This window comes from Schistocerca serialis, chromosome 9 (genome assembly GCF_023864345.2).
Source record: "Schistocerca serialis cubense isolate TAMUIC-IGC-003099 chromosome 9, iqSchSeri2.2, whole genome shotgun sequence".
Classification (NCBI taxonomy): domain Eukaryota; kingdom Metazoa; phylum Arthropoda; class Insecta; order Orthoptera; family Acrididae; genus Schistocerca; species Schistocerca serialis.
The window spans coordinates 444104108-444119750 of NC_064646.1; the positions used below are offsets into that span (position 1 = coordinate 444104108).

The 15643-nt window shown below is 40.2% G+C and overlaps 1 protein-coding gene across 1 annotated transcript in view; it reads left to right on the forward strand.

Annotated features, from left to right (window-relative positions):
- LOC126419232 (nucleoredoxin-like) overlaps positions 1–11994 on the forward strand; it is a 228185-nt gene extending 216191 nt beyond the window's left edge. The window contains exon 6 of the mRNA XM_050086372.1: positions 10082–11994. Coding sequence (XP_049942329.1) covers positions 10082–10318 — 237 coding nt within the window. The 3' untranslated portion in view covers positions 10319–11994. The remainder of the gene's footprint in view (positions 1–10081) is intronic.
- Positions 11995–15643: the final 3649 nt, after the last annotated feature.

The window sequence follows — 15643 nt, forward strand, 5'->3', positions numbered from 1 at the left end:
TGAGAATATGACTTATGTAGCAATACAACACTGCAGGTATTTTCTTCAGTCTTCATACACCCCCTGGAAGTTGGCAGCAAACCAGATACCACACTGAAGTTGGCTGGACTGCCCCAATCATCATAACAAAATGTCTTTTGAGGCCTCTTGTAAACCAAAAACATCATATCAATCATCTTTGTTTAGTTTAATGTACCACTTTGTTGCAAAAAGCTGATTGATGGTTCACTCTCAGCACTTATACTTCAGGTACACTGTTCACACATCCACGACTTGAAGGCAACTAAGCCAGTTCTTCTATCTAACATAACAGCCTGTCCATAGGGACTGCCTCTGCACCCCTTCCTGATAAGAGGGATGGATGGATGGTGTTATAGGGACCAAACTATGAGGTCATCAGTCGCTTAATCCTTTGTGTGTCAAGCCAGGAATAGTCCCCAGAGAGAAAGTACACAGAAGACAAATCACAATGGTTTCAACCGTATCCAAGAACGCCAAGAGACAGAAGCTAGCTGAAGTGAGAGAGGTGTAAAAGGGTGAAGGTCGGAGAGTTGTGACCCCCCAGAAAACAGCTGGAGGCCCCTGGGACATATGTGACCGGAGGCAGACCCTCTGCGTTCAACCAGTGCTTCCATACTCCACCTGCATGACCACAAGAAAACTACACCAGTGTCCAAAATTAGAGCAACAAACTGCTATTTACCCATCCTGTGTCTAATTCACAATATAATCATACAAACTGTCAAAAAATGTCGTTACCATCATGTTCTGCGCCGAAGATGGCGTTACGATCAACAGATAACCATGCTAGCAATGATGTCAGGGCACCTATCAAGCAGGGTAGTGTTTGCTGGGTAGTTCCACATCTATAATCGCTGTGTGCAGTCACAGATGGTGCAGTATGGCACAGAGAATATGCCTACAGACTCTCTGCTGTAGAGGGCCATAAGAAGAATGGAAGCAGGAGAGTTGCAAACTGATGTGACCTGATGGCTTAATGTAAATCGTTCCATTGTTTCTTGAATGAGGCAACAGTTTATAGAGACCAAAACTATATCCCAGAGACCAGGACAGGGCCAACCACATGTGACATCAGAAAGAGTGGATCTTTATTTGGTTTTAAGGGCATGATGGTACTGTCTTAGTATTGCATGACAACTGGCATCTGACCTTGCAGCATCCAAGCAAACAGTGTACAGAAGGCTTCAGCAGAGTGGACTTTATTGTCGGAGCCCTGCTGTATGTATACGTCTGGTGCATCTTCACAGAAGACAGTCAAACAGTGTAGACTAATGTTCTTTATTCAGATGAGTCCCAATTTGGTCTGGAAAATCTTGATGGATTCGTATCTGGAGGGAATATGGAACACAATTTCAGGACCTGAACTTTGTGAAAAGGAGGAATGGCAGGAGCCACAATGGACTACTGAGTAAGGGCAGCCATGGGCCCCTCGGGTCAGAGCAGTGACAGGGCACTCCTCCAGTCCCTCAATCGACCAACAATACTAATGTACCCTATGTCACAGAAAGGAGTAAAAACCTTCTTCACAGTAAAACATAAAACCAAATTGGTCAGTCTGGCATCATCTGCTAGCCCAGAGGTAGCATGTCTACAAAGTTAAGGTTTTGCAAATAATGTGGTCAAATCAGGGTAGTTGAGTAGGATGTGGACCACTGTGACATGGGCACCACTTGGAGAATGTGGTTGTCAGCTAGCCAAACGTTACCAATGTGAAACTGACAGAGGACAGTAGATACCATAAGTAAAGCATGAAGGGAAGATTGCCACATGGTCATGGTCTCCTTTATGGTTCGCAGTTTATCCAGGTAAATCAGGGCACAGCAATCCACTTTCCAAGCCTCCAACAATTGCCAGTGTAGAGTTGAACAAAGATCTAGTTCTGCCACCTCCATCCCCAAAGTCAGCATCTAGGTAGCCAACTTGGCCAACCAACCAGCATCTTCATTCCCTGGGATCTCAATGTGTCCAAGAGTCTAGACAAAGACTTTTGTTAACCCTCATTGCCAGTTTTGTAAAGGCCTAGTTGCTACTGCTGTGGACGCAGAGTTGCCACTGTTATTACAGTACACCGAGTTTGGGAGTTCGTGAAACAGCTTTGGTGCAGTACACTGCTAGGACAATTTCTCCCTGCCACTACTACACAGCTATGCCCCAGGGTCAGGTAACAGGATAGGACAACAAAGGTTCTACAACACTCCAACAAATTATTAAGCAAGTCACACAACTCAGTTAAAAAGGTTTACTTACCTTTGTAACTTGTTGAATAATGAAGTCTGCAACACAAAAAGGCCCTCAATGGCTAAGTGCAAATAATCATAGGTAAACTTCACAGTACATAGCAAATGCAATTTACAACAACTGACTGTTCATTTCTAAGAGTTCACTAAACACTGTTCCCTGTCAAAGTCAGCCCTGGATGATGATCTATAACTAAGTGGGCTAGAGCTGTTATTCTATCTTTTGAGTAGGCTTCTGTCCATTGTTGTCTGGTCACTGGCTGATTGTACTCAGCCGGCAATTGGCCAAGGCAAATTCAACATCTTCATTCTCTGCACTGCCCGTGGTGCTGGTGGAACTCGCACAAGTGGAAACCCTCTTTGGCACTGGTACCAGCTCACATCTTTGTGCCTGTGGTGCTTTTGCCCTTGGCTGTGTCTTGTTCGGACAACACGGCAAATATGACTGACCATCCAGCATGGTGGAGGTCATACAGGAGATCTTGCATAATAACAACTAATGGATGTCCAGGGTAGCACTGGTCAACAGCCTGGAAACTACTCAAGGAGACACTGATGACTAAGAATGACTCGTCAGTGCAAGAATGCAGCTGGCTGAGGACTCAAGAAATGGCAACCAATTCTGCAGTGAATACAATAAAACCATTCAACAGGCATTGTAGTTCACTGTATCTTGCATATGTGCAGGCAAAACCAGTTTGTCTGTAAAACCATCAGTGTATACCATGTCTGAGCGTCAAGGGCATCCAGAAACAAGTGGTGGAAAATCATAGGATCTACTAAGTCTTTCAGTCAAACCGACAGGTCAAGGCAGATCTGAAAATGGAGTGTACACTATGGGGCACAAGCTACAGCTCCCTGACAAGATGCGACAGTGGGGAAAGATGGAGTTCAGAGCAGAGAATCTGAACTGCGCTCATGACTCCAGACCTTGGCCTCTGTTGTGCACAGTTGAGCAAAACTGGTTGGCACTTGATCTGTAGGGGATCTGCAAGAAGGCTGTTCACAGGGCTGGTCGGAAAGCACTTATTGCAAGTCGGAACCCACAGTGGTGTACCAGATCCGGCATCTGCTATGTTGGAGGGCCTGTCACAAGTCGAACCCCACACTGGTGAACTGGATCCTGCATCTGCAATTCTGAAGGATCCATTGCAAGTCGAACCCCACAATGGTGTACTAGATCCTGCATCTGCAATGCTGAAGGTGATGCTGAACCATACAGGAGGCTGCCATAATCAATATACAACAGGATCAGAATTTTGTAGAGCTGCAAAATTGTAAAGTGGTCTGTACCCCAGCTGGTGTTACTGAGATGGCAAACAAGTATTAAGCTGTAACTGAAATGTTTGCTTAAGTTGGCAAAGACAGGGAAGCCATGTCAACTGGGCATCAAAGACCAATCCCAAAAAATGGTAAGTACACAAAAGGGTAGTACGAGGCAACAGAAGTACGTGCCACATGTTTTGGTGGCAGAAAACTGGAATCCACAAGTCAGAGCTCAGGACTGTGTGTTTTGTATGGCACACTGCAGTCAGCGTTTAGCAAAACTGACATTTGAGGAGCAATAGCAGATGCAAAAGCTGTCGGCATACAAGGAGAGTAACACTGTAGATCCCACAGCTGCAGCTAGACCATTAATAGCCACTAGAAAAAGGGTAATACCCAATAGAGAGTCTTGTGGGACCTTGTCTCTTGTATATGGGGAGTACTGTGGGAACCACCACCTTGGGCCTGGAAAATATGGCGAGACAAGAAGTTCCAGATAGAAACTGGGAGTTGGGCTCAGAGACCCCACTCATGGAGGATGTGGTGATGCAATGTGGTGCCATATGTAAATGAAAAAAGACAGCAATAGGGTGTTGACTCTGGATAAAGCTGACCAACTAGTGGTCTCCAGACAGAACAACTTGTCAGCAGTAGAATGGCCTTGGCAAAAACCACCCCAGGATGGAGCTAAGGCACCCTGAGACTCAAGGTACCAACATGTGAGATTAATTGTGTGATAGCTGCCCATCTCAAGGGGGTGTCTGCCTGGTTTCAATACTGGGATGATCAAGCTTTCTCACCACTGAGGCAGGAACTCACCCTCGCTCCAGATACAGCTGAAAATGGCAAGACTGTGACACTAGCAATCCACTGATAAGGGTCTGAGCATTTGGCTGTGGATGCAGTCTGATTCTGGAGCCATGTCAGAGTGAAGGGCTAGGGCACTGCAGAATTCCCACTCACTGAACGGAGCACTATGAGATTCTAGGTGACATGTAGTAAATGGTAAAGTAAGTCGCTCTTTCCCGACCGGGAAGGTGTGCCAGTCCCCGGCACAAATCCGCCTGGCAGATTAGTGTTGAGATCCGATGTGCCGGGCAGCCTGTGGATGGTTTTTAAGGCAGTTTTCCATCTGCCTCATTGAATGCAGGCCAGTTCCCTTTATTCCGCCTCAGTTAGACTATGTCGGCAATTGCTGTGCAAACAGTCTCCACATACGCGTACACCATAAATACTCTATCATGCAAATATTTGGGGCTACACTAGTCTGGTATGAGACATACGCAGGGGGGGGGGGGGGGTGGCTGTCCACTGGAGGCCGAACCACACAATAATCCTGGGTTTGGTGTGGGGCAGTGGTGGGTGGGTGAACTGCTGTTGCCTGTTGTGGGGTAGTGAACCAGTGAGGGCTATGGTGGGACGAAGCCTCTCCATTGTTTCTAGGTCCTCAGTTTAATACCCAATACGCAAGTCGCTCTACCCACTGTTTGAGGACACAGAATGCAGGCTGAGAATTCTCATATGTAGAAGCTCAAGTATGATGAAAACCAAAATGTTTGGCAACACCATCTGGCTCAGCACACCATATACTGGTGTCCATAGACACGTTGTTGAATCTTTGCCAAAATCTATGAAGGAGGGGTATGTGGTCCAATGGTAGCAACTTACTGCTCTCAGCATTACAGTTTGTGTTGTTTTATGAGGTGGTGGACCTGAGCATGGAGCTGTTTAAAGGTAATGAGGTGCTCCGTCAACTGATGTCACTTATGGCAATGGAGAGCCCATCTGTGGTTTCTAATGGCCACGATGATTTTGGGGATCGCTGAATCAGCTGCTGATAGAATGGCTGCAGTTGTGCTCCAGGCAACCATATAGATACCTCCACACGGTGGGGTGTGAAAGGCAACAGCAGTGGTGAAAGCGTTCCAGTCAGCTTTGGATGGAGCTCATCTGAATTTACACCTATGGACACCCTGGTGAATGATGCCAAGGAAGGGTCAAAATGATCATAAAATGATCACTGTCACCCAGGTCATCATCGATTTATGCCACTTCTCCAAATCTGTTCTTAAGATGTTCAGTGAAGAACAAAGGCGTTGTAGTTCAAAAGGAATCCATCTCAGAACAAACAAGTATGGGGGAGTACTTCTCTCCTTGTCTCTGCACCCTACATTCCTCCTATGGGTGTAGCCATGGAAGGGAACATTTTGGTGTCATATCTCTCAGCATTGCAATATGACTTAGCTTCAGAAGTGACTGCTGGGACTGTGTAGCCATCAGCAGAAGAAAATTTAATTTGTTTAATGTGAAAATCTTCTGCCATGGTACTGCCCACACCAAATGGCAGCTCTCTCCATAGGCACCATCCAGCTAGAGCAGCTGTTACCTGGCTAGCAAATCATTGTCCAGAGCCCCATGCCCCAGGCATATTCCTTGGCTTCATGGGGTGTTTCCACCTTGGGCACCAACACTACAATCCCAGCATCGTCTGGGGGCTACCATTGTATGGGTACTTGACAACGCCTCACACAACAGAATGGCTACTGTGCTGGGTTTTGGGCATAGTATCATTGTAAAAAACACACTGGGTATCCCTGTGCGATCCACACTTCAGTAAAATTTAGAAAGGAAGTATCAAATCAAACCAAAGAAGGGGACCGTATAATAAATAATGAAAAGGTTTAGAAGGCTGGAATATAAGAAAGCAAGTGTCCCAAACACAAACGAGATCAAAGCCAATTGGCACCTAGAATACCATCTAGTAGTATGTACTCACAAAAGAGATCCCCTCCCTCAAAAAGAAAAAAAAAAAAAAAAACACCACACACACACACACACACACACACACACAGAGAGAGAGAGAGAGAGAGAGAGAGAGAGAGAACCGATAAAATTTATCCTTTGGCATGAACCTTACATTGTGCTGTACTGTCAGTCACATAACAGGAAAAGACTGTTTCTTTAATGCAACGTTCATGACAAACTGAAAACCTTGTAATACTCTTCACTGTGCCCCTCATAAACCCAGAATAGTGATATTTCTGTTATTATATAATATGTATGTTCTCTTCTTGCATTATTTCAACTGTCCGCAGCGCAGCTAACAATCTGTTTACCAGCCCTTTACATTTCTGAATGTTCCACAAAAAACATTGGAATTCTGATTTTCCACTATGCATCTTAGCTGTAACATACAGTAAATGATTCAAAACTGAAAGAAACAATTAATATGCCAGTTTAGTAGTTGCTCATAAACTGCTTTCTTAACCAAACACTTGGAAGCATCACTAGTAAAGATGATACTTGTGAACACAATTACTGCTGTATTTTGCAGTTTGAAAGGGGTAAATCTATGATTTTAGTTCGCTGCCTGTTTTGTACCAAGTTCAATTGCAATTCCTTCAGCAATGATAACACACACATAATGTGTCATTAGTTTGAAAGACTTGATTGCATTTGTAAAGAAGTTTGGAATGACTAAGAAGAGTGTTTGAACTTAATGCAGAACATGAGTCTTTTTTATGTTCCCATATGAAACCTTTGAAGTGGTCTAGTCATAAATTACCAATTTCAGTGATGGCTTTGGAGGTTTCAAGGACATGTTTTCAACTACAGTCATATCACTCACAGCTGTTACATATTATAAAGCTGACAGTTTACACCCTGACTGCCGAATCTGCAAACAAAATGCTGCTGCAGTAAGAAGTATTGCCTTCAGTAGTGAAATTTTATCTTTATGGAATCATAAATGCCCATAATGCGTACATCAGTGGCATTGAAAACTCCAGTTTGGTTATGCAATCTTAATTTGACTCGCAAAGTATGAACTTGCTTTTAGGATTCACTTATTATGTTCTTTTGAGACATATTTTTCACAACACAGTCAGATCAACATTTGACAATGCCAAAGCCAGTTTCCATCAGCCATGCTGAGAATGCAATGAAAACTGCTTAGAGCAGTCCTAAGCTACAAAACATACCAGGGAATTTTATTTGATAACAAGATGCTGCTCCTCAACACTGGTGTTGCTGTTTGCAGGGTTAATTAATTAATGATACCCCTAGCTGGTGGGCACAGAGGGCCAGATGACACAGTTCATTTGCCATGTACACTTTGTTCATTTGATCTGGTACTATGCAGTAGCATTTTTTTTACTTATTTATTTTCCTGTAGGAATGGCAAAAATGCAAAGCTCTGCCACTCTGGCCTCAAAATGGGCCAACTGTGACTGATCGACTGCCATGTTACCTTCAACAAATGGCATCACTTGGATGCGGTATGGTAGGGTGTGGGGTCAGCACAATGCTCTCCCAGCTGTTGTTGGCTTTGCAGCTGCTACTTCTCTCAGGTGGCCCCTTAATTGGCATCATGAGGCTGAGTGTACCCATTCCAGTCCTCCCACCAAAGAAAAATCCCTGGCAATGACAGGAATGTAACGTGGGTTCTCCACATGGCACCTAGCTACACTGACTACTCAGTTATGGTGGTGCACCTGTGGGAGAGGGAATTTATAAAGGACTTTGTGCGCCCCCTACCAGCACGCTTGTCCAACTAGAGAATCACAAATGAAGCAGCTGTCAATTTCTTCCAGACATGCTGATAAACATATGGGAAGAAATTCTTTTTGGGCTATATGTGTGTGCCACATGACATTTGACTCCCTTTCATTTGACGTATTACTGTAGGTAAGAATTAATAATATTGCGTAACTTTTAAAACACTGACATTTGACTTATTAATTAATTTGTTGTAACTTAATTTGATCACACAGTCCCTTATGAGTACAAGACTAGTCAGTGTTGACACATTCAAAACATGTAAGTAACGTAATAATTTTCTTAGAATATGGGTTCAAAGATGCTAGAAATCTTTGAAATGACAACATGTCTGCCTGCAAAATTCACATTCTCAATCTAGTCTCCATAAAGTTCTACAGTTTAGACCGTCGTTTTCAAGAACACTATATTTGAATTATGGATGTGGAATAATTTATGACGTCAAATATGTTTTTACGTTCGTTGATCAAAAATTATGAAATAGGTTTCAAAATACTGTAAAATTGTGCAAAAATATTCACAGGCTTTTATTTTTTTTTTTTTTTATGTACTGTTTCTTGTCATGACATGTTTCAGGACTCGCCCATCATACGATGACAGATAATAAACAAAATTTCTTTTTACATGAGGTAGAAATTACAAGAATATTATAATGCTCATTACAATAAAACAGTCAAGAGTAATACAATGTGAACCTACAATAAATACCACAGAATACATATGCACAAGATGACTTTGACATACCAGTCATGTATCATCAATTAACTTAATGCTGACAAGAAACCTAACAGGCATATGGCTAGAGCTGTGGTCTCAAGCTGCAAAAGAAGATACAGCACCCACTAAAAGCCAATGGAGCATAGATATGTGCACTGAGTACCACAACTTTGTGTGGGTTATGTGGAAGGTCCGCATCAAGTAACGACTTAGCATACATGTATGCAAAAACCTGAAATTATGCAATGGTCCACAGTCCAAATCATTGGCAATTTACTGAATAACGTTACAGAATAAACTTGTCTGTATTCATGAAAAACAATCATGCAATACAGACAGTTTTAGATAGACCTTGTACCTTAAGTGAAACTTTTGATAACTAATTCCTTCTGATGCAACTGAGAAATAACACTGCAGCTAAATCTGTATTTGGCAAGAACACAATCAGTTATGCCCAGACCAGAACAACAATGTGGTTAACAGCTAGTTGTTTACATGAAAGCTAGCACAGCAACAACCAACCAGAGAACGAACTTGGCCATGTCTTCTGATTTGTTGGCCTTTGCTATATCAGTCTACAGACAACAATTATGGTCATGAACATACTGTTGTTCATCGTATGCTTTCTTTGTTTGTGCAGATTCTTTTTTATAATATGCCAAAGACTGTAGATAGCTAATAGTAAGAGAGAGCAACAAAATGGTAAAGGTTATTATGATCCCATAAGGTGAACTGAGAGCTGCAGATTAATGGAAAATGTGCAAATCAAATCAGTACTGATCTGAAAAGCTGTTGCTACTGCAGCCACATTGGGTGGGCTTGTAACAGGCAACTGACATCATCTCCCCTTTCTGTGTCTGTCAATCATTGTGTTAGTCTGATCCAGGTGTAATGAAATTAGGCTTCATATGTTCAATACATAAACAAATGTTTCCTCTTTTATTGTAAATGATGAAGGTTATTAGCCACATAACTAGAATTTTAATGGAGGATAATTACATATCTCCATGATTGATTATATCAGGGATCTGGAAACCTGTTACTGAATGCATAAAGTATGTTTTCAAATTCATTGCCAATTTTATAAAAATTATTTTTATAAATAGCTTTTTTTCCTGAACTTTATTTATCTCCTCCATTTTCATTCTTCATTAAAATCATCCCTGTGCAACATTATTTATAACACCATTGTCACCTAGGAAGGAGGTTATTAGTCATTTCTTCATAGATTAAATCGCAACGATGGTAACACATTAATTTTGGTTTCCCACCTCTCTTTGCAGAGTGATACGAGTGACTTACTCCGTGAACTGGTGGGCATTGATGATGCTGTACCCCTACTTGCTGCTGTGGACATTCCTAGTGGAAGACTGGCGGTTATGGAAGATGGTGCTGAGATAACTGAGGACTCTGTCCGGCAGTTTGTTGCAGCTTTCTGTGATGGCTCTTTACCCACTGTTGATATAGGATCTCCACAGGATCAGGAAGAGGGACAACTTGTAGAGATAGGACAGTGTTAGAAATAGAATCAGCAAAAAACCTTTTGGATACACAATGTAATTACAGATGTAACTGAATCGTGTGACTTTGAGCTGAGTATTCCCGAGGCAAGTAAATCAGATCAACAGTAAAATTATGCAGCAAGAAAAAGTACATAGGATTAATGGACAGCATTTCATAAGATTTTATTACAAATACTGGATTATACTGCTCTATAAGCTTATCTTAACACTCTTTGACATATGAAAATATCTTTTACAGTAAAATGTCTTTCACAATAAAATGAAAGAATTAAGCTTAGACAGTAGTACGGTAACAGGCAAAATGAATAAGGCATGTTTTGGTAATCCAAAATTCAGTCAAGTTTATTTTTAATTACAGAAGAATGAGATCAATGATCGTTAATGGCTGAAATGCAGTTAAATGACAAAAAATTGTTTCTCTTTCTTAGGAGTAATAAGGTATATTAACGCCTTTGGTAAGCAAAGAATCACAGTAATAAATCCAGAATAAACTTTCAGTAACATTATAAAATTTTAGTTATTTCATACCACAAACAAGAAGACTATTTAAACAATGTAGCCCATAATTATAAAATTGCAAATGTTAACAACAGATACAGTATTTTAAAATGTTTATTTTAATGAATTCTTTTATAAATGAACCAAAATATATGTACCAAAGATATCTATAAAAGATGCTATACCACTGTCAGTGATATTAGCTGCTGTCTTCTACATTCATGTTGCATCATGATTTTCAAATGAGATATTTCAGACATAGTTGTAGCCATCTTTCAGTTTTCTACATGAATGGGACTCCATGACATTTGTAAGGAATGGAATAAAAGTATCATCTTTAAAATGAAGTTGTTCCCTCTCCTGATAATTAATGTAAGGCCACAGTATGCTGCCGTAAGTTCAAATAATAGACACCACCTCAAATTATCATCCTTTTTATATTCAGTAACACAGATTAAATCTATAAACGCTTTTTTGTACATATAACTGCAAGTAAACTTGTGATGTGCATCCTGAATATTTAGATGAGTGAGAGATAAAAGAAAATGTGTCATACTGGGTCATCTGAGGATTAACATTTCATGCTGGGCATGACTCACACCTATAGGTTTTGACACGTAACTATACAGATGGCTCCATCAATTTTCAGACTACTCATTTGTCTTCAAATATGGCTACACACAGATCAAAACAGGTTGCTAACATTAGTAAGTGTGAAATACTTTGTTGCATTAAGTTTTTAAATAAATGTTCAATAAAATAAGAGCCGTCCTGAAAAAACATTTTTACAGGCTGCTTTCACAATTAAGATTTGTTGCATGTCAGGCATTTTACAGGAGAAGGCAAGTGACTGAAGATTTAGGTAGCAGCATATTCATATCTTTCTGAGCTGAAGTCAGTTATAGTGAAAAGTGATAAATATCAATTTGACTTTTATACATATAAAATGCAGAATGTCCCACTTTATTTCATAAGACGGTATCATCAGCAATTTTTCTTCTTTAGGGCCAGCAGCATAACATATGTCTGATGACGACAGGATTATTAGAATAGATGCACTAAACAGCTGCTTATAATAAGTAATCTATATTCATGACAGACAGTTTCGGCCTTTATCACCATTGTCAAGTACATCTAGATCGATGTGACATGCATATTATGTCATCAGTGAACTGTCGTACAACTGTCACTGTTTTAGTAAGATGATAAATGATGTCAATATGGTGAAAAAAAATGTTAATTACAATTTGACAGCAGTTTGACAGTTACACTCTTACGATGCTATATGGTAAATACATAGAGTGAAACTGTTAAACTACTTTCACACTGTAATTATCTCTTTATTTTCAACATACTGACATCATTTACCATCTTATTAAAACAGTGACAGTTATAAGAAAGTTCACTTACAATGTAATATGGATGTCACATCAATCTAGATGTATTTGACAATGGTGATAAAGGCCAAACAGTCTGTCGTGAATAGAGATTATTTATTATAAGTGGCTATTTGGCACACCTATTCTAATAATTATGTCATTATCAGACATATAGTACGTTCCTGGCCATAAAGAACAAAACTTGTTGACAATATCATCTTATGAAATAAGGGGAACATTGTGTTTTAATAATAAAGATCACTTTACTTCTAATATTATAATTAGGGCCATCATCATTGCTTATGAACTGTATTTCATTATTTACCATAAATCTAACATGAAAATATAATTGTTCACTGTAATGCTGTAGTTACGTAATTTAATTCTGTAAACAGTTGTTTACCATGTGTTCATTTGCAAGCACCACAAATTATGATGCACAATTGAATGTTAATATCTCCATTGTTTTTTCACCACTGTTCCTCTTTCCAGTTCTTGTATTCCACATGAACTGAGTCTTCCTCTTAGCCACTCATCTAGTAAAACTGTTGTTATCAGTCTGTCCATATCTATTGCCTGTGTCCATACAGAGCAAGTAATACAGTTTTGTCTTGTATGCTATAAGTACTGTAGTCCTCTCCTTAGGCCCATCTGTTAAAAATGTCTAGTTTGTAACAGACTTAAATTTATGCTAAATACTATACTTTAAAATGTCTGACAGTTACTGCTTATGGAATCTGGCCCAAGCTGCCAGAGTTAGTGCTCATGTGTGTGTGTGTGTGTGTGTGTGTGTGTGTGTGAGGTGTACTTGCTTATGTGCGTGAATGGTATGTGTTTCTCTTTTGCTGATGAAGGCTCTGGCTGATAGCTCTGTGTAAGTGTCTTAATTGTCCCTGTCTGCAACTTAACCTGTCTTCTTTACAGTAAGTAGCGATCTACCTATCCTACAAATGATAAATTACAATGAAGCAAAAAATGTGGCCCATACTTTGAACTCTGGATCTCCAACTTTAAGGAATCAGTGGTAATACAACTGTCTGAGGACCTTATAAATTGGGAAAGTGGTCTCCAGTTGGTTACTACACTGAACTATGTCACTGCAAAATTTCATGTTCCTTATAGGTAACGATGCTCTGCCACGAGAGAAGATAAGAAAATATTGCACAATAATTATGTTACCAAACAGTTTCATACGTAACGAAAAAACACAAATGAAATTACATCTTTTACCTACTTTTCTATGTAGTCACCAACTTTCTCAACACCTTTCTCCCATTGTGGTACCAGTTTCAATAAGACCTGTTCATAAAAGTCTGTTTGGCTGGAGCGCAGCAATCCACAGACTGCTGATTTCACTTCCACATCTGTTGCAAAGCATTGGACAGCCAGGAATTTCTTCATGCAGCCAAACAGATGAAAGTGTCATAGTGCACAGTCCGGAATGTATGGTGAATGCTGGAGCACCCCCCACCCAAATCTGGCGATTTTCTCATGAACAGGAACAGCAACATGGAGGTGAGCATTGTCAGGAAGAATTTGACACTCTCAGCATTAATGTTGTGGCAATTGTCAAAAAGGGCATGATGCAACTTAACCAAAGTTGTAACGTAGGCTGCAGCATTCACAGTGGTCCTTTGATCAGCAAAATCCACCAATTACACGTCATGCATATCCCAGAAGCTGTAACAAGCACTTTCCCAGCAGATTGAGTCACTTTGAATTTTTTTCCACTCCATACAGGCCTGATTGGTTTTAGGCATATAGTGGTATGCCCACAACTCATCACCACTGATGATTTCTTTCATAATGCCCATGCCCTGATGCAGTGTAACATGTTAAGTGATCCAAGTTTGTCATCATTTGCTGGCCCTGTAAGTTACTAACCAAGTAGAAACAGGCCTGAGTCTCACACTCAATAAGCAATATAGTATTCTGTAGCTGATGAGACTGGAAGAGCAGAACATCGGACCAATCCTACTTTAAGCTATTAGGCACCCAGAGAACATTAACTCACCGAAATTTCAACACAATGTCGTACACCACACCATAGGATATGTTTGCAAATGCACATGCAGAGCATTCAAAATTGCTGCCTCAATGGTCCACTCATTCTGCAGGGTTGCAGCTGTTACTGGCCTACTGATGGAGTGTGGTGAATCACTAAGGTTCACTTGGCCCACATAGAAGATAGCACACCATTTGGAGACATTTCTGTGGTCTACACTGTCGTCCCCCTATACACCAGGCATGCCCCTGTGAATTTCACTCAGTTTATGCCCTTTGGCCCAAAAATATTGAACTACACTCTGCTGCTCTTCACAAGTTGACAACAGTAACATGCGCACTATGTCTGTTTCATCGTTCACGCTTCTCTCACTAGAGCTGCACACGAAAACAAAATACCCTCTGTAGTGCAAACTTCAAGCTATTCAACATTCCAGCTGCAATACCAGAGGAGAAAAAAAAACTATTGTGCATTATTTTCTGGTCCTCCCTCCTATTTTATTGAATGAAGATAATCAATCTGACATTCATAAGACGAGCTTCAACCACAGGGGATACTCAGAGCAACACACAAACTTAACAGCATAATTGCATGTGTGCCCTCAAGTTATGCTTGCATCATGACATTTGGGAGTCTAACACACCTGCACTGGCATGGTTTTAGAAACAGATGCTCAGTGTACTTTCATCAGGATATACAAATACCTGAAGATGGGCAACAGACTCTGTGCTTAAATATCATGACAGAAATTTATTTACATAAGGGAAATCACTAAAAATTTCATGGAACAATCGAAGTGGTGAGAAAGTTTTAAACCTTTTTTTTTTTTTCTTTAAAAAAAAATAGCACGTAATACTTTGGACACAAGTATCATGCATTAATGAATATTGCTGTATACTGACATGAAAAAGTAAAACATACATAGTATACCTATCAGTTTCTCAATTAATTCCTACTTTACATGATGAATAGTGGAATAACATGATCACCACATTCACAAGCACATTTATTTATTCTAGAAAGTCCTCTTGCCCTTTGATACACCATAACACAATTCAAAATCTTTTGCAATATTTTGTGTGGGATTATCAACACCATCAGTTTTGCATCATAAAATTGTCAAAACAATATCATAGACATGAGAACACATATTTGCAAATAGTTTGAGCCTCTGCTTTAAACACTTTCATAGAAATATTTAACAAAGGGATAACACTGAAGAACATTAAGGCCGGTTAATTCAGTGTTTCGAGAGGTTTTTTTTTTTTTTTTTTGGACTTGACAGTGCATGCTTGTTGTTCAATACAAGTCATGTTCTAAATGCTAGAGGAGCATCCCTCTGTGATCCTTTCTTCAATTACTGCAAGTCACTAGTCAAATGAAGAGAGATCTGAAAATAGTTTGAGTAACACACTAAGTAAGCTTATAATGTTATCTAGC